The sequence below is a fragment of the Hyperolius riggenbachi genome, chromosome 3 (assembly GCF_040937935.1).
Source record: "Hyperolius riggenbachi isolate aHypRig1 chromosome 3, aHypRig1.pri, whole genome shotgun sequence".
Taxonomy (NCBI): domain Eukaryota; kingdom Metazoa; phylum Chordata; class Amphibia; order Anura; family Hyperoliidae; genus Hyperolius; species Hyperolius riggenbachi.
Genome location: NC_090648.1, coordinates 166,709,501 through 166,727,959, shown reverse-complemented (window position 1 = coordinate 166,727,959; position 18,459 = coordinate 166,709,501). Strand labels below are relative to the sequence as shown.

The window sequence follows — 18,459 nt, the reverse complement described above, 5'->3', positions numbered from 1 at the left end:
GGGTGGTTCCATTCCCCCATTTTTCAGACAGCCAGGTTCAACTCAAGATCTAATTTAATAAGTATTAGGTTCAAGGTACAAGCCTGGAGGACTCAACTACCCAATCCTGAGTATGGAAGACACAGAACAAAACCCAATCCAGCAAAACAGAAATGTGCTATACACGAGCAAACTCTACCAGAAATAATCAAAGAATTACACACAACAATCTTACCAATACTACTGTAAATACTCTGTTGACTGTATGATACATAATTACTTACCCTACTACAATGTACATTGTACTTTATATATACCTTTATCTACTTGTACCGAAAGCTGTAAGCTTTAACTGTAAACTTATATGTTATGTGTTATGCTGTCAACTGCATTATCAATCATTTAATGTCATAATGTGACTGTTTATGTATATTTTTGAAATTCTTTAATAAAAATTATTGAAGCCTAAAAAGTTCAGACCCTTGGGTAACTATTTATGTTGTTTTTGTTTTTTTTTTTTATTGTATTTTTTATTTTTATTTTTAATAAAAAAAAAAAGTGTATGTGGGTAATTTTTGGTGTGGGAGGGAAACTGTTAATTTTAAATGTAAAATAATATTTTTTTTTATGTTGGTGCAGTTTACTATTTGACCATAAGATGGCCACAGTGAAAAAAGTCCTGGATGCGAACGATCTCGCATCCAGGAACTTAAAAGCAGGGGAGATGTTTCCTGGGGGAAGAAATACCGCGCTCTCTGGAGAGAAAGCGTCGGTATTTCTGCGGGGAAGATAGATCGGTGAATGGGAATTATATTCCCATTCACTGATCGGGGGGCTAGCGGCGGGCAGCGGGAGAGCGCGCAGGGGCGCGCCCGATCGCGCGCACCAGACGGCGGCAGCTGCAGTGCCTATCTGGACGAGGAAGCTCGCCTAGATAGGCCGAACTGCTTAACCACCTGAGGACCAGAGGCTTACACCCCCCTAGTTACCAGGCTATTTTGTATCAATTAGGCCACTGCAGCTTTAAGGCCTCGCTGCAGGAACATGCAACTCAGCACACAAGTGACCCCCCCCCCCTCTTTTCTGCCCACCAACAGAACTTTCTGTTGGTAAGCTCTGATTCCTGCTGGGATGTTTGTTTATTTTTTAACAAATAGTTACTTCTTTTTTTCCCCAATAAATATTATTTTGTTTATTTATTTATATTTTCCCCACCCTCTTTCCCCCCGCCAGCCATCGGCTCTCATAGATATCTGCCCATGAGAGCCAGTCGCTCTCAGTGCCTCCAAAGGGGACAGCCGTGTCACACGACTGTCCCTAGTACAGCGCTGCCTTAGATCGCAGCTCTGTACAGGGCCGGCGCTACCATAGAGGCAAAGGAGGCAGCTGCCCCAGGGCCCCAGAGCTTGTAGAGGCCCCCAGTAGCTACAAGAGGAAAAAAAATTCAAATCGGCCTTATAGTTTTTGAGAAAATCGATTTTAAAGTTTCAAAGGAAAAAAAATACACATTTATAAACCTGCCGAATTTAATGGTTAATAGCAAATCCATCTTAAATGCTAGAAACCCTAAATTTGCAGGATATGTTAAGGAGATCATTAGGAATAAGAGGAAAAAACTATTTTTCAAAAAGACCTTAGAGTTTTTGAGAAAATCGCTTTTAAAGTTTTGAAGGAAAAAAGTATACTTTTAAATGCGGTAAATGTAACTTTTAGTAGCAAACCTAACGGTAGTGTAATTTTACATGCATCAAACGAAAGCGCAATACATTTCCTGACGGGGTTTCCAGGGGGTCTATACGCAGCCGCAGCGCTTTGGCCGGGGATCGCTATACAGCTGGAATATGGCTGTATGAAGATCCCTGGCATTTTTTTTTCCTATTTTCCCCATTTTTTGTTATGTTTAGAGTGTGGGAATTTAAAAAAAAAAAATTATGTGGGGTCCCCCCTCCTGAAACTTTTTAACCCCTTGTCCCCCATGCAGGCTGGGATAGCCAGAATGTGGAGCTCCGACCGACTGGGACTTCACACCCTGACTATACCAGCTGCAAAAAAAGGTTCCCTAATGCCAATTTTTGTTCCGGGGTATATGTTGGGGGGCCCCCCAGGTTTATTTTGCCCTGGGGCCCCATTGTTGCTTAAACCGGCCCTGGCTCTGTACAATGTAAATAGATGGCGATCGCCGCTGGGAGACTGATGACGGAGCTGAGCTTTGTCATTCAAGTGGAGAAAACCTCACCCCAGGACTTGACGCCAATTGGTGTTAGGCGGTCCTGGGCTGCCACTGCGTTTACGCCCATCATGCCATTCACTGCACAAATCAAAAAGTGATTTGGTAAAAACCGATCCATTTTCAGTTCCATGAGGATTAGTTTTTAACATAATTCATCACTTTTTCATCTGTATGTTCCGTCCCCCACTGCCACCCACTATACCTGCAACGCATCTGATGGATCCGTTCCATCCAGAATGATCACAGGCTCCCCTTACTAGCATTCTGTTCGTTGGACAGGACTGAATGGAACTGTTATACAGTAAATGGGCTGATGTGAATGGATCCTCTTGCTTTTCATAGGATCCCTTGGCATCCATTGGGATCTGTTCCATTTTGTTTCACTAAACGGATGTTTTATAGTGCAATGTGAACCGAGCCAAAGAAAAAACATAGGGAGCATATTGGATCTCAAAGAGGTACATGAAATGCAAACATTGAGAGCCACTGGTATAGTGTATCAGGGCCGTAAGGATGATTTTATCCGCACATTACAAATTATTTCCAGACATCTGCAATTTTTTTTTGGGGGGGGGGGAGTTTTGAGTTTTTGAGATTCTCTCTAAGACTCTAAGAAAATGACAATGCAAGAAAATGTCTTGTGTGATCGGTCACTTACTGAAAGGTAGGCAAATCCTAGAGTGGATACAATGCCACATATGAATCCCACTATCAATGACCCATACGGGGTGAGTACCATTTCTGCAGCTGTCCCAACTGCAACTCCTCCAGCCAGGGTGGCATTCTGAATATGAACCTGTAAGATAAACATTCTATAAACATGGACTCTCTTTAGTGATAAATCAGTCATGCGTACTTTGCAGAACACGGGGCTCTAAATGTCGGTAAGGAAGCACATCGCAATTCTACTTGTACTTCTGATAGTTAGGTAGAGCACGTACCTGGCAATGTGCACGTTACCTAGGTAATGCAGGTCGTGCTAACTGCACAACACAATGAACAATTCATTTCCGATCATTTGTATGATTGATTTGGGACCACTAATGGACAAAAATCTTCTAACCAATCGATCCAAAATTCATTAATGAATCCGATTAGTTCATAGATTTTCATCTGTTAGTGGGCCCAAACAATAATTTACTCTCAATCATACGAATTGTTCGGCAAATTATATTGTTAGTGGCTCCCTTTACACGGTCTGATGGCCACATACAACAATCCTTTTTTTTTTTTTCAGTTTTGTTTAACCACTTGAGGACCGTGGGCTTTAGGACCGGCCACTTTTTTTCCATTCAGACCACTGCAGCTTTCACGGTTTATTGCTCGCTCATAAAACCTACCACCTAAATGAATTTTGGCTCCTTTTCTTGTCACTAATAAAGCTTTCTTTTGGTGCTATTTGATTGCTCCTGCGATTTTTACTTTTTATTATATTCATCAAAATTTTGGCAAAAAAATGATTTTTTTAACTTTCTGTGCTGACATTTTTCAAATAAAGTAAAATTTCTGTATACATGCAGCGCGAAAAATGTGGACAAACATGTTTTTGATTAAAAAAAAACCCATTCAGCGTATATTTATTGGTTTGGGTAAAAGTTATAGCGTTTACAAACTATGGTGCAAAAAGTGAATTTTCCCATTTTCAAGCATCTCTGACTTTTCAGACCCCCTGTCATGTTTCATGAGGGGCTAGAATTCCAGGATAGTATAAATACCCCCCAAATGACCCCATTTTGGAAAGAAGACATCCCAAAGTATTCACTGAGAGGCATAGTGAGTTCATAGAAGATATTATTTTTTGTCACAAGTAAGCGGAAAATGACACTTTGTGACAAAAAAAAAAAGTTTCCATTTCTTCTAACTTGCGACAAAAAATCAAATCTTCTATGAACTCACCGTACTACTTTCTAAAATGGAGTCATTTGTGGGGTTCCTATACTGTCCTGGCATTTTAGGGGCCGCCCTAAACCGCGAGGAGTAGTCTTGAAACAAAATTTCTCAAAATGACCTGTGAAATCCTAAAGATACTCTTTGGACTTTGGGCCCTTTAGCGCAGTTAGGGTGCAAAAAAGTGCCACACGTGGTATCGCCGTACTCGGGAGAAGTAGTACAATGTGTTTTGGGGTGTATTTTTACACATACCCATGCTGGGTGGGAGAAATAACTCTGTAAATGGACAATTGTGTGTAAAAAAATCAAAAGATTGTCATTTATAGAGGTATTTCTCCCACCCAGCATGGGTATGTGTAAAAATACACCCCAAAACACATTGTACTACTTCTCCTGAGTACGGCGATACCACATGTGTGGCACTTTTTTGCACCCTAACTGCGCTAAGGGGCCCAGAGTCCAATGAGTACCTTTAGGCTTTACAGGGGTGCTCAAAATTTAGCACCCCGCCCACTTGTCAGGACAGTTAACAAACCCCACAAATGACCCCATTTTGGAAAGAATACACAACAAGGTATTCCATGAGGGGAATGGTGAGGTCATTGAAAATTTTATTTTTTGTCACAAGTTAACGGAAAATGACACTTTGTTAAAAAAAAAAAAAAAAAATTCTGCTAACTTGTGACAAAAACTAAAATCTTTTATGAACTCACCGTGCACCTCACATAATACTTTAGGGTGTCCTCTTTCCAAAATGGGTGAGCCACCAACTTAATTAAATAGGGCGCTAACCTCTGGTCATTGAAGTCCACCCCTCCCATGTTGACATTATATTCGTGGACAACAAGGGGCTTTTCAATGACCTTAGTTGCCCGTTGAATTTGGACTGTCGTGTCTGTGTGAATGGTGGACAGAAAGTGAACGTCCCTCTTGTTCCTCCATTTCACCGCGAGCAGGTCTTCAGTACGCAAGGCGGCCCTCTGCCCCCGTTCAAGTCTGGTGGTAACGAGCCGTTGGGGGAAGCCCTGGCGACTAGTCCGCGCAGTGCTACAGCATTGGATTCCTTCTAACTTTAAGTGCTGAAAGAGGGCCACACTTGTGTAATAATTGTCCACAAAAAGATGGTACCCCTTCTGGAACAAGGGTGACACCAAGTCCCACACAACCTTTCCACTGCTCCCCAGGTAGTCAGGGCATCCGACCGGCTCCAATTTTGAGTCTTTTCCTTCATAGACCCTAAAACGACATGTATAGCCTGTGGCCCTTTCACAGAGCTTATACAGTTTCACCCCATACCGGGTGCGCTTGCTTGGGATGTACTGTTTGATGCCAAGGCGCCCGGTAAAGCGTAAGAGGGACTCGTCTACGCAGATGTTCTGTTCAGGGAAATAAGCATCTGCAAATGTTGATGACAGGTGGTCTATGAGGGGCCAAATTTTGTGGAGACGGTCATAAGCAGGGTGGCCCTTTTCATGACAGGTTTCGTCGTCGTTGAAGTGCAGGAAGCGCAGGATGGACTCAAATCGTGTCCTGGACATGGCAGCAGGGTACAAGGGAACATGATGTACTGGGTTCGTAGACCAATACGACCGCAATACATTCTGTTTCATTAGTCCCAAGTGAAGGATAAGGGCCAAAAAGATTTTAATGTCGGAAACTTGGACTGGTTTCCACCCGAAAGGCTGGGCATACATGCTCTCCGGGTGCTCGGTGATGAATTGTGTGACTTTACGGTTGGTCTCAACCACAATTAAGTCCAAGAGAACCTGGGTGATGAACAGCTGCAAAAAGTCTAGGGCCGTTCCTAGATGAGTTGTCGCCACCTGGACTCCAGACTGGGCGGTGAAAGGGGGCACTACGGGTGTGGCAGAATCAGGGGATTGCCAATCTGGTTGTGCCAGCACCTCTGGGAGTCTATGGGTACTACGGGCCCGTCTTCTTCTTGGTGGCGGCGACGGGGGTACTACTGCACTTTTCCACCGTACCAGTTTCAACTTCCATGCTGACGCTCACCACTTCGCCAGGGTCTACAGAAGTACTGGTACCAAGTCCAGGAGATGCTGCGCTGCTGGTGCCTGCCTCACCAAGAAAACTATCATCAGCGCTAGCACCACCCTGCTGCCCTTGAGGCGGATCCTGCGCCACCTGCGGTCTAACGACATGGGGTCTGGTACGCCTGGCTCTAGCCGGGACCAAAGCCTCGTCATCACTTTCGGTCAGGGAACCACTGCTTTCTACAGGTTCAAATTCGGACCCGGAAGATTCGACGGATGATTCTTCCCAAAAAAACGAATCCGACTGGTCCATGTACCTGTATACCTCCTCATCGGAAAGCCCCCTTCTTACTATTGTGGATTGCTAAACTTATGGGGTTTTCCTCCGAGACTACCCAGAAAAAAAGAGCACCTACCTAGCAAAAAGGGAGTATTTGAAAAGTATTGGGGTTGGTGGGAAGTGGGGTCTCAGAGGCAATCAAACAATCACGGGACAATCAAATACAATTACAGCACAATCGACTCCAATCACAGCACAAGCAAATCTGATGCACTCGGAAGGTGGTGGTTGAAGGTGGTGGGGGGGAGGGTGGGGTTGGGTGTGGTGGGGGGGAGGGTGGGGTTGGGTGTGGTGGGGGGGAGGGGGGGTTGGGTGTGGCGGGAAGTGGGGTCTCAGAGGCAATCAAACAATCACAGGACAATCGAAGCCGATCACGGGACAATCAAATACAATCGCAGCACAATCGAATACAAGCGCAGCACAATCAAATCTGATGCACTCGGAAGGTGATGGGGGGTGGAGGTGGTGGTGGGGTGGGGGTTGGTGGGAAGTGGGGTCTCAGAGGCAATCAAACAATCACGGGACAATCGAAGCAGATCACGGGACAATCAAATACAATCGCAGCACAATCGAATACAAGCACAGCACAATCAAATCTGATGCACTCGGAAGGTGATGGGGGGTGGGGGTTGGTGGGAAGTGGGGTCTCAGAGGCAATCAAACAATCACGGGACAATCGAAGCAGATCACGGGACAATCAAATACAATCGCAGCACAATCGAATACAAGCGCAGCACAATCGATACAATCACAGCACAGTCAAATACAATGCACTTGGACGGTAATTAGGGGGGGGGTCTGAGGGCGATTTGAGGGGGTGGGGGGTTGATCAGGAGCCCGCACGGGGCAGACTGAGTCCTGATCTGATGAGAAGCAGACACAGGGGGTTTACTGATCGCAGATCAGTTAGTGATTGCTGGGGAGGACAGTTGTAAACAAAGAGCAGGGGATGTAATCAGGAGGGGGGTATGAGGGCAATCTAGGGCCTGGGCAGGTGATCGGTTACCCCCGCGGGGCAGTTAGGGTCTGATCTGATGGGTGGGGGTGCTGAGGGGTGATGGACAGGTGATAGACAGGTGATCAGAGGGGGATCAGGGGGTAAGGTAGCTGTATACAGATGTATACAGTATACAGGGGGGTAGTCTGGGATGGGGTCTGGGGGTGATCTAAAGGTAGGGGGGGATCAGGGGTGACTAGGAGGCAGTTAGGGACCTAAACTAAGGGGCAGCGTCCCTAGTTAGTGGCAGGTGGGGGGGGGGGATTTTGCAGGGGTGCTGGGCAGGGGTCTGCTGGGGTGATCAGGGGGGGTAGGAAGGCTGGGGTGGGTGATCAGGGAGGCTGAGGGCAAAAAAGCAGTGTATAGTGAATACTCACAAGTGGTTCCTCCTAGCTGGTGGTCTCTGCAACAATGAGACCACGAGGCGAGGAGGAAGCACGTATAAGGCACTTTGTTTACCTAACAAAGTGCCTTATACTCTCTGATTGGCGGATCGATGAGATTCCTCCTCTCGCCGGCGCTGCTAAGTGGCCGGCGAGCAGAGGCAAAATGCCGGGCTTCCAACTCCCGGCGGAGGATCGCGTCACGGATGACGCGATCGCTCCGCCCATGCCCCTACAAGGACCGCCGCCATTTCTCAATACGGCGGTCCTTGCGGGGTCCACTTCCCGGCCGCCATTTGTCAATACGGCGGTCGGGAAGTGGTTAAATGAATAAAAAAATGGTCCTTTGGAACTCAGTTTAGAAAAAAAATATTGCCCAACCATACTTTCAAATAAGGGATTCATTGCTAGTCTGGATCAGTGTAAGCTGAGTTTGAAACAAGAAAACAACCCTTCGGCTCATAACACGCAAACATGATTCAAAACAATAAAGTGGTTTAAAAGTTTGCTAAAAAGGAAAATCTACCAAAAATCGATGGAAAACTCCTATTTTCCTAAAAATTGCTTTTTGTTTTTTAAGTCTTTACTCACATTATTAAAGAGACACTGAAGCGGAAAAAAAATATATGATATTATGATTTGTATGTGTAGTACAGCTAAGAAATAAAACATTAAGATCAGATACATCAGTCTAATTGTTTCCAGTACAGGAAGAGTTGAGAAACTCCAGTTGTTATCTCTATGCAAACAAGCCATTAAGCTCTCCGACTAAGTTAGTCGTGGAGAGGGCTGTTATCTGACTTTTATTATCTCAACTGTAGCGAACGACCCGTCGTTTGAACGTTCCGTCGTTCGGACGTTTTCGCGTCAAATCCGACGTGTGTACAGACTATCGTTCGGGTGATCGTTGGTAACCAGTCTTATCACCCGAACGATAGTCTGTACACACGTCGGATTTGACGCGAAAACGTCCGAACGACGGAACGTTCAAACGACGGGTCGTTCGCTAAAATCCGACGTGTGTATGGGCCTTTAGTAAAAAATAAAACATTAAGATCAGATACATCAGTCTAATTGTTTCCAGTACAGGAAGAGTTGAGAAACTCCAGTTGTTATCTCTATGCAAACAAGCCATTAAGCTCGTGGAGAGGGCTGTTATCTGACTTTTATTATCTCAACTGTAAGTGAACTGTTTACTTTTTCTCTGCCAGAGGAGAGGTCATTAGTTCACAGGCTGCTCTGAAAGACTCAATTTGAATGCTGAGTGTTGTGTAATCTGCACATATTATAGAATGATGCAATGTTAGAAAAAACACTATATACCTGAAAATAAAAGTATGAGAATATTTTCTTTGCTGCTAATCTTCTAGTAATTATTCATACTACACAACCAATTCACTATATCATATTATTTTTTGCCTTAGTGTCTCTTTAAGAGATCTGATTTAAGGAGTTGTAGTGGAAATATTGGTATTATTTAACTGAATTACACAAATATTATTTACAGGAAATTGACTTACCATTTCTAATTTGCCCTTTTTGTTGACTAAGCTGGAGATGGCAAAGGTTGTGACGACACAAGAAACCAGAGAGCAGTATGTATTAATGGCAGCTCTGTGCTGGGCATCACCGTGATTGGATGTAGCTGAATTAAAGCTGGGCCAGAACATCCACAGAAACAATGTTCCTGCACATACAAAGAAGGCGGAGTTTAAAGGAAGTCATTGTACACCTCTACTGTACTTGTTTTCTTGCAAGAAGGTGAATAGCCATGGGTATTATTATTTACTCTTATTTACAGTAGAATATTCACTTTCCATTAGTACTTTTTTTTTTTAAAACAATGAAGGCGCAGTTCCAATAATACTGAGCAATTAACTGAATTTAAGTCTCATATCCACCACATACAAGTACTGACACCTGCAGGTTTTTGGTCTCGATCCCTCACCTGACAGTACAGGGACGAGTGCTGCACAGATGCATTGTTAGCCTAGGGGCTAGCAATTCCTCTGGTGCTAGAACGAGGGACGAGGGAAAGCACACGATGGATCATATTCCGGTGTGTGGAATAAGTAGGAGTACAATACAGGTAGTCCGTGGCGTAGCTAAGAAGCTGTGGGCCCCGATGCAAGTTTTGCATTGGGGCCCCCCAAGCTCTCTATACATAACAATTGATACGCCACACCAAAAGCAATCAAGGACAACCACAGTGTCAGAGGTGCAAGAAAGGGATAGGAAACAGTGTGTTAATGATCACTGCTATTCTAATCAGCTATAGAAGTGAATATTATCAGCATAGGACCAATAAAGAGCTAATACTGTGGTTGAGGGTCGGCCCCTCGGGGTCCCTCTAGCCCAAGTGTCCTGATGCGGTGGCTACCTCTGCACCCCCTATTGCTACGTCCCTGCAGGTAGTGCTTCAGTGTCATCAGGGGGCTCCAGTACACACTACATTCTTGGTCTTGGCCAAGTTTAATCTAGCATTGGTACCTAGCTTTACTTTGCACAGTAATAAATCGCTACTGATAGCCTGGTGGATTTTTGTGGATTTTTTTAAACCTAAAAGTGAAATGTTGCTAGGGTGTTTGATAGAACAAGGCTGGATAGAGGTAGACGTGAGTTAGGCCCGGAAACACGCTTGATTGATGTCACCCAACAGGGATCGGGACCCAATCCCTCAGATGACATCACTGAGCTGAGGCTATACAGGCTGATGACATGTTCTGTTGCAATGTGGGAGGCAGTGGGCCAATGGAGCTGAGCAGATGTGGGAGGGGCGAGTGGTGAGAACAAGGGTATACCCTGTTGCTTGGCCAAGTTGATCCACCTTGCAGATCGCTGGCCCGACGGCAGTCGGGGACTGCTGTGCACACGCTGGATTATCAGCACAGAGGGTAGTTATCAGCTGACTCATCCGACTTTAATCTACTGTGTGTATGGGGCTTTATTGTTAGGCTTTGGGTCATTGTAAAGGGGCCCATACACCTAACGATTTTCCCACCGATATACAGCAGATTCGATCACTGTGATCGAAACTGCTGTGAAATCGTTGCGCAAACGCTGACAGAATAATCGATTTCCGTCCAAAATCAATCATTCCCGTCGATTCCCGTCGAGCCGTCCGTGCGGAAGATTTTGCTCGATCGCCGGCGGGTCGGTAGTGCGTTCATAGCGGCGTTCGAATGCCCGACTACTACCGCTAGCGGCAATACATTACCTGCTCCGCCGGAACGAGTCCCCTGGTCTCCGCTGTCTTCTTCTCCGCTGGGCTCCGGGTTCCGGCTGGCTTCATTTCACTTCACTAGAGCGCCCTCTACTGTTTAAACTTCCCCTGGCAGGAAGTTCAGTGAAGCTGGAGCCGAGCACGGAGAAGAAGACAGCGGAGACCAGGGGACTCCCACCGGCCAGATCAGCTAATGTATGCGGGGGGGGGGGGGGGGGGTGGAGGCAGCTTCACAGATGGTGAATCGATTTCATGCTGAAATCGATTCACAATCTGTTTGCAGTAAAGGCAGCCATACGATCCCTCTGATCAGATTCGATCAGAGAGGGATCTATCTGTTGGTCGATCTGATGGCAAATCAACCAGTGTATGGCCACCTTTAGAGTCAGACTGGAGTTAAAAATAATTTTTTCAACCTGTTGGGATGATTTTAAAAATTATATATTAACTGAAAACACAAAAGTGAGAATTTAAGAGAAAATAATGATGAGGCACTGGGATATTGCCCTTGGTCTACATTGGTTCTCTTTTTCACACCAGGGTTACAAGTTGGATGATATCACTTTATTTTGAATACCACAAGAAGAATATTGCGATATACCGTATGTGTGTGAGTTGTGGAAGTGGCTAGATGGGCTTAAAGAGGAGCTGTTAGGTATAAGGTCTCAGAGAAAATAAACACATATATCAGTAGCTAAAGAGTGGCTGTACTTACATTACATATGCATTTCACTGTCCACGTTTGGATTTCACAGAATTTGTATATAGTATATGCAGAGATAGATGCTCCTGACAGCTCATGGCAGGCTCCATGTTTTTCTGTCAAATGTGTCGTCATGTCCTGCCTGCTTCCTGATCACAGATAAGCTCCTACTTGAACAACACAGTGTGCAGTGAATATTAATGAGCCATGTGGCTAGGAACAATAGCTGACTCCTGCAGTTTACTCTGCCCGGATATTTATCAGTGCTACGCGCTGGACTGATTAGAAGCTCCTGTAACGTCTCATTAGCAGCCGAGGGGAGGGCCCCAGAATGCTTTGCAGTTTAGTATGCGGCTTGCGTCCTTATGGTTCTATAACAGCCTTTCTGATAAGCACACATCAAAGGTAACTGAGATTTTTATCTTCACTAATGGCTTTATGGCTTCCTTCTAAACTGTTTAACACAGGAGAATAGAGGTTTAAATTAGCTTCTGCAGCCTGACAGTTACTCTTTAACATGATTGAGCTAAGGACTCTATCCTTAACTGTTGTCTTAGTTTTTAAGAGTTTTTTTTCCAATATTAATGTTCACTTTTAATGTACTAAACATTTTTGAACATTTTTCTATAAAGCTTGTTACAAAGATATTACCAAATTGAGCTATCTTTGTAACTGTTTGTAGTATTTTATTACTTAAGAGTTAGGCCAATGTGTATATTTTGACAGAGCAAATACCGCCTAGTGCGTTACATTTTTTGTGTGTACATAGTTTGCATAAATGTCAGTAAACTTAAAGTTACAGTGAAGTGAAAAAAAACTTATGACACAATGTATTGTATAATTAGCAACAAAAATAGTCTCATATTTTTATTTTCAGATATTTATTTATTTATTGTATTTATAAAGCAGCTTTTTTTATAACATTGCATAAGTCTGTCATATTTCCAATATACAAATCACACTCTGTATTTTAAACTATAACAAAGAGAAGAGCTAATGACCCTTTGAACTTCCCTGGAGGAAAATCCTATATAAATGTGTCTCTGTTTATTTGATGTATAAGTGCTCCAGAGAACAGCTGCTGTAGCCAAGTTGGGTCAGAGAGCTCAGAGAAGCTCTTTTGCATAGAAAACAACTATTAACTCTTCCTGTACTGGAAACAATATGAGAATCATTTCTTTGCTGGTAGTGCTCTGTTTCTTAGCTGTACTACACTTACAATTCATTATATCACAAGTTTATTTTCGCTTCATGTTTGCTTTAACATGCTCTGCATGTGCATGGAAAACGTAATGGCTTCTCGTAAATGTACTCCTATACAACTAAATGCTAGAGGTGGTATAACTAAGCAAGATGGTGCAGTTTGGCTCTTTTGGTCATGTTTTTATTGTCTCAGGTTTCTGCTCTAACCCATGTTTAATGTACAGCACCGAGTAGTATGCTGGCATTTTATAAATAAAAAAAAGACAATAATAAAAATATAAGAAACAATCATTACTCTTAAATATGTATAAAACTCACCAATCATTGAAAATATATCAGAATTATATGCTGAACCTTCATTTTTGTTATTTTCTTTTAAATGTGGCCGTTGTAAGATCCAGGCCACTGTTAGTCCAAAATATGCTCCAAATGTGTGGATAGTCATAGACCCCCCAGCATCATTAACCTGCAACAAATAAATTGAGGCTCAGTAGTTAAATATTAACATAACCCTCTATAAAAATGCTAAAAGGCTCTATTACGATGTTTTCCCTAACATTAACATAATGTTATTAAGACTCCCATAGCACTTAAAAGCTTATGCTTACTGAAAGTTTAATAGTTTCACAATTATTAAATAGACCATAAAATGAAGTACACCACAAGATGAACATTTTATTAACATTCCTGCAATTAGTTCTACATTTTAACTAAGGTCTTTGAATTTTACATATGGACATTCGTCATTATAAAAAAACAACAGAGCTAATCAACTCAAAGTAGCTTAAATGTTCTGGGCCTGTCCATATTTATAGTGTGAGTTGTTAGAAAGAGCAGTCGGCTTCCTGCCAGAAACTGTGAAATATCTAATAATCGCAAATTCATTAAAGTGAACCTTAGGTGAGAGTGATATGAAGGCTGCCATATTTGTTTTCCTTTCAAACAATACTAGTTGCCTGGCAGCCCTGCTGATCTATTTGGCTGCAGTAGTGTCTGAATTACACTAGAAACAAGCATGCAGCTAATCTTGTCAGTTCTGACAGTATTGTCAGAAACACCTGATCCGCTGCATGCTTGTACATGGTCTATGGCTAAAAGCAGAGCATCAGCAGGACAGCCATGCAACTGGCATTGCTTGAAAGGAAATAAATATGGCAGCCTCCATTTAACTCTTACCTCAGGTTCACTTTAAGCTAACCACTGAAATGTTGCAGGAAGTTACAATGGCCGTTGAAGCTACAGAAAAGTTCTGACCGCTGACATGTTATAAGAATGTTCAGTGACCTGTGATGTGTGTTGGCAAGGTGGCGTAATTTCTGTGCTGAATAAAAGTGCTGGGACCTTTGACATAATAAAAAGATAAAGAGGTTAGTGGAAGAGGCTGCGAGCCTTCAATTCTAGCTGTAACAAATTAAAGGCTTGTGTGAAGAGATGCATTTTAAGGGTGCACTTGAAGGTTTCCAAGCTTGGAGCAAGACGGACAGGCTGTGGGAGAGAGTTCCAAAGGAGAGGAGACACTCGTGAGAAGTCTTGAATATTAGTACAGAGAAATTGGCCTTTACATTTTTCAACTTTAATACGGACTGTTTCAGTGGAATGGTGAGAGCAGAAGCCAGACTGGAGGGGACACAAAATACATCACTAAATGCTCTGGTTCTCTCTAGTTGCGCATATTAAAGGTATCATAAAACATTAATAGAATTCAAAACCCCTTATTTGTGTGTTGAAATATGTCAGTGGCCCAGCTGCTGCCATCATGATTTGTAACACTGCCCATAATCCTGCAAGGCTAGCCTAGAATTCAGCTACACATAGGGCTTGATTCACTAAAGCATGCTAAGTGTTAGCACGCCAGTGAAGAGCCCCTTAGCACGTGCAAAGTGCCTTTTCGCGTGCTAATATGTCCGTCCGCGTGCAAAATAGCCTGATAAGCGTACTTTGCACGCGGGCGGTGCAACGTTTCACACGCACCAAATAGTGCGCGATCAGTAACAGCTTTGCCCGTGCAAACTACTGGTAGCACCCTAATTTGCACGTGCAAAGCTTTTAAGCGTGCTAAGGGCTGGTTCAGACGGACGTTTGGAGGCGTTGCGTTTGCTGGCGTCGCGTTCAGCAGCGTTCGTGTGCGTTTGGATGCGGTCGCGTTTTTTCTTCCCCTAGGGGGACATTAGCCGTCGCGGTTAACCTCCCCTGGAAGCTACATGTAGCTTCCAGGGGCTCCTTGAACGCCAGGGAAAATCGGGACCCAAACGCTGCGTTTGTGTAAACGCGCTTGAAAGCTTGGTACAAACGCTCCCATTCACTTGAATGGGAGCGTTTAACACCAAGCCCTGAACGCTGGCTGTAAACGCTCTCATGGGCATCCGCACATATGGCAAAATGGGGCAGACGCCACCCCCTGGCCAGCTGCTGCCCCCCCCTAGCCACCCGAACCCAGAAGTATCGAGCCGCCAGTCAGAGACAGCTCTCAGGGGTACAGTCACTCTCCCTGGGTGGCTGGATGATCAGCGATAGCAGGCAGGGACTGGCGGGCGGCTGTGTTGCTATTTGGCAGCAGTAAATTTCTGTCACTGCCAGATCCGTAAATCATTGGACGGGCCGGCAGCTGTGGGCTGGGCATGTTTTCCTGCTCTGATTCTGAGCTAAGGGCCAATCAGAAGCTGCTGTTTCTGTGCTGGGCTACAACAATATGGCGGCGCACAGTTTCAGGGACAGAAGCAGCTCTCTCGGGGGTGACAGTTGAGGCAGCACACTGTACAGGACGGGAAAGCTGCCTACAGCAGCCAGTTGTCCAGGGAGGCTGAGTGATGACAGGGCTTCCAGGGCTATTCAGCATCCCAGGACTTACCTTGCTGACACAGCTGAGGAGGTGAGAGGAGACTGCACAGCAGGGGATCTTGATGTTAGCACAGCATGCTGGCTTTCCTGTACACGCCCCCCCTCCTCCACTATCCTGCATTCTCAGAATCCCAGGGCTGAATATAGCACACTGGAGCCTCAAAGTCACACTCTCCTGCACTGGATGAGGCTACAAAACAGTCTTCAGGTACAACAGTGTGCTGCTGGACAAAAGGCCTTTTAAAAAAACTGGTGTGTGTTTGTATATATATGTATGTGTTTTTGTGAATGCACATTGATATGGAGCTGTGTGTGCAGTATTTGCAGTGTGTGGTGTGAGCAGTTTGTGCAGTGTGATGTGTGTTCTTTGTGTGGTATTTGCGGTGTAAGCGGTTTGTGGTATGTGGTGTGTTCAGTATGTGTGGTGTGGGCGGTTTGTGAGGTGTGTGGTGTATGTGATGTGTGTGGTATTTGCGGTGTGCGGTATTTGCAGTGTGTATGGTGTAAGCAGTTTGTGCGCTGTGGCAGGGGCGTAACTAGAAATCACTGGGCCCCCCTGCGAATATTTGGATGGGGCCCCCCCCATAGGTGCCAAATAATCGTAATGGGGCAGCGTTTCACTGTAAATTAATTGTAAAGTGGGCAGCATTTTACCAGACAATCGTAATGTGGGCCAGAAAATCGTAATGTGGGTCTTTAGAAAATCATAATGTGGGCAGAGTTCACCAGAAAATCGTAATGTGGGCAGAGTTCACCAGATAATCGTAATGTGGGCAGAGTTCACCAGAAAATCGTAACGTGAGCAGCAGTCACCAGAGAATTGTAACGTGGACAGCATTCACCAGACAATCGTAATGTGGGCAGCGTTCACCAGAATATCGTAATGTGGGACAGAAAATCGTAATGTGGGCAGAGTTCACCAGAAAATCGTAATGTGGGCAACGTTCACCAGAAAATTGTAACATGGACAGCATTCACCAGACAATCGTAACGTGGGCAGTGTTCACCAGAAAATCGTAATGTGGGCCAGAAAATCGTAATGTGGGCAGCGTTCACCAGAAAATTGTAACGTGGACAGCATTCACCAGACAATCGTAACGTGGGCAGTGTTCACCAGAAAAATCGTAATGTGGGCCAGAAAATCGTAATGTGGGCAGAGTTCACCAGAAAATCGCAATGTGGGCAGCAGTCACCAGAAAATCGCCATGTGGGCAGCAGTCACCAGAAAATCGCAATGTGGGCATCAGTCACCAGAAAATCCTAATGTGGGCAGCAGTCACCAGAATATTGTAATGTGGGCAGCAGTCACCAGAAAATCCTAATGTGGGCAGCAGTCACCAGAATATCATAATATGGTTGCAGCACAAACCAGAAAATCCTAATGTGGGCAGCAGTCACCAGAAAATTCCTTATGTGGGCAGCAGTCACCAGAAAATCCTAATGTGGGCAGCATACACCAGAAAATCGTAATGTGGGCAGCAGACACCAGAAAATCGCAATGTGGGCAGCAGACACCTGAAAATTGCAATGTGGGCAGCAGACACCTGAAAATCGCAATGTGGGCAGCAGACACCTGAAAATCGTAATGTGGGCAGCAGACACCTGAAAATCGTAATGTGGGCAGCAGACACCTGAAAATCGTAATGTGGGCAGCAGACACCTGAAAATCGTAATGTGGGCAGCAGACACCTGAAAATCGCAATGTGGGCAGCAGTGACCAGAAAATCGTAATGTGGGCAGCAGACACCTGAAAATCGTAATGTGGGCAGCAGACACCTGAAAATCGTAATGTGGGCAGCAGACACCTGAAAATCGCAATGTGGGCAGCAGTGACCAGAAAATCGCAATGTGGGCAGCAGTGACCAGAAAATCGTAATGTGGGCAGCAGTGACCAGAAAATCGTAATGTGGGCAGCAGACACCTGAAAATCGTAATGTGGGCAGCAGGCACCTGAAAATCGTAATGTGGTCAGCAGTCAGTCACCAGAATATCGTAATGTGGGCAGCAGACACCTGAAAATCGTAATGTGGGCAGCAGGCACCTGAAAAACGTAATGTGGGCAGCAGACACCTGAAAATCGTAATGTGGGCAGCAGACACCTGAAAATCGCAATGTGGGCAGCAGTGACAAGAAAATCGTAATGTGGGCAGCAGGCACCTGAAAATCGTTATGTGGGCAGCAGGCACCTGAAAATCGTAATGTGGGCAGCAGGCACCTGAAAATCGTAATGTGGGCAGCAGGCACCTGAAGATCGCAATGTGGGCAGCAGTGACCAAAAAATCGTAATGTGGGCAGCAGGCACCTGAAAATCGTAATGTGGGCAGCAGACACCTGAAAATCGTAATGTGGGCAGCAGACACCTGAAAATCGCAATGTGGGCAGCAGTGACCAGAAAATCGTAATGTGGGCAGCAGGCACCTGAAAATCGTTATGTGGGCAGCAGGCACCTGAAAATCGTAATGTGGGCAGCAGGCACCTGAAAATCGTAATGTGGGCAGCAGGCAACTGAAGATCGCAATGTGGGCAGCAGTGACCAGAAAATCGTAATGTGGGCAGCAGGCACCTGAAAATCGTAATGTGGGCAGCAGGCACCTGAAGATCGTAATGTGGGCAGCAGACACCTGAAAATCGTAATGTGGGCAGCAGACACCTGAAAATCGTAATGTGGGCAAGCAGACA

General features: G+C 44.8%; 1 protein-coding gene across 2 annotated transcripts in view; it reads right to left on the bottom strand.

The window, feature by feature from the left end:
- The window catches only part of RHCG (Rh family C glycoprotein), a 158,753-nt gene that overhangs the window by 23,145 nt on the left and 117,149 nt on the right, over positions 1-18,459 (bottom strand). For both annotated transcript variants that reach the window (XM_068272469.1, XM_068272468.1), the window contains exons 4-6: positions 13,261-13,408; positions 9,334-9,500; positions 2,868-3,005 (exon numbers count right to left, since the gene is read on the bottom strand). In XM_068272469.1, the coding sequence (XP_068128570.1) occupies positions 2,868-3,005; positions 9,334-9,500; positions 13,261-13,408 (453 nt within the window). The remainder of the gene's footprint in view (positions 1-2,867; positions 3,006-9,333; positions 9,501-13,260; positions 13,409-18,459) is intronic.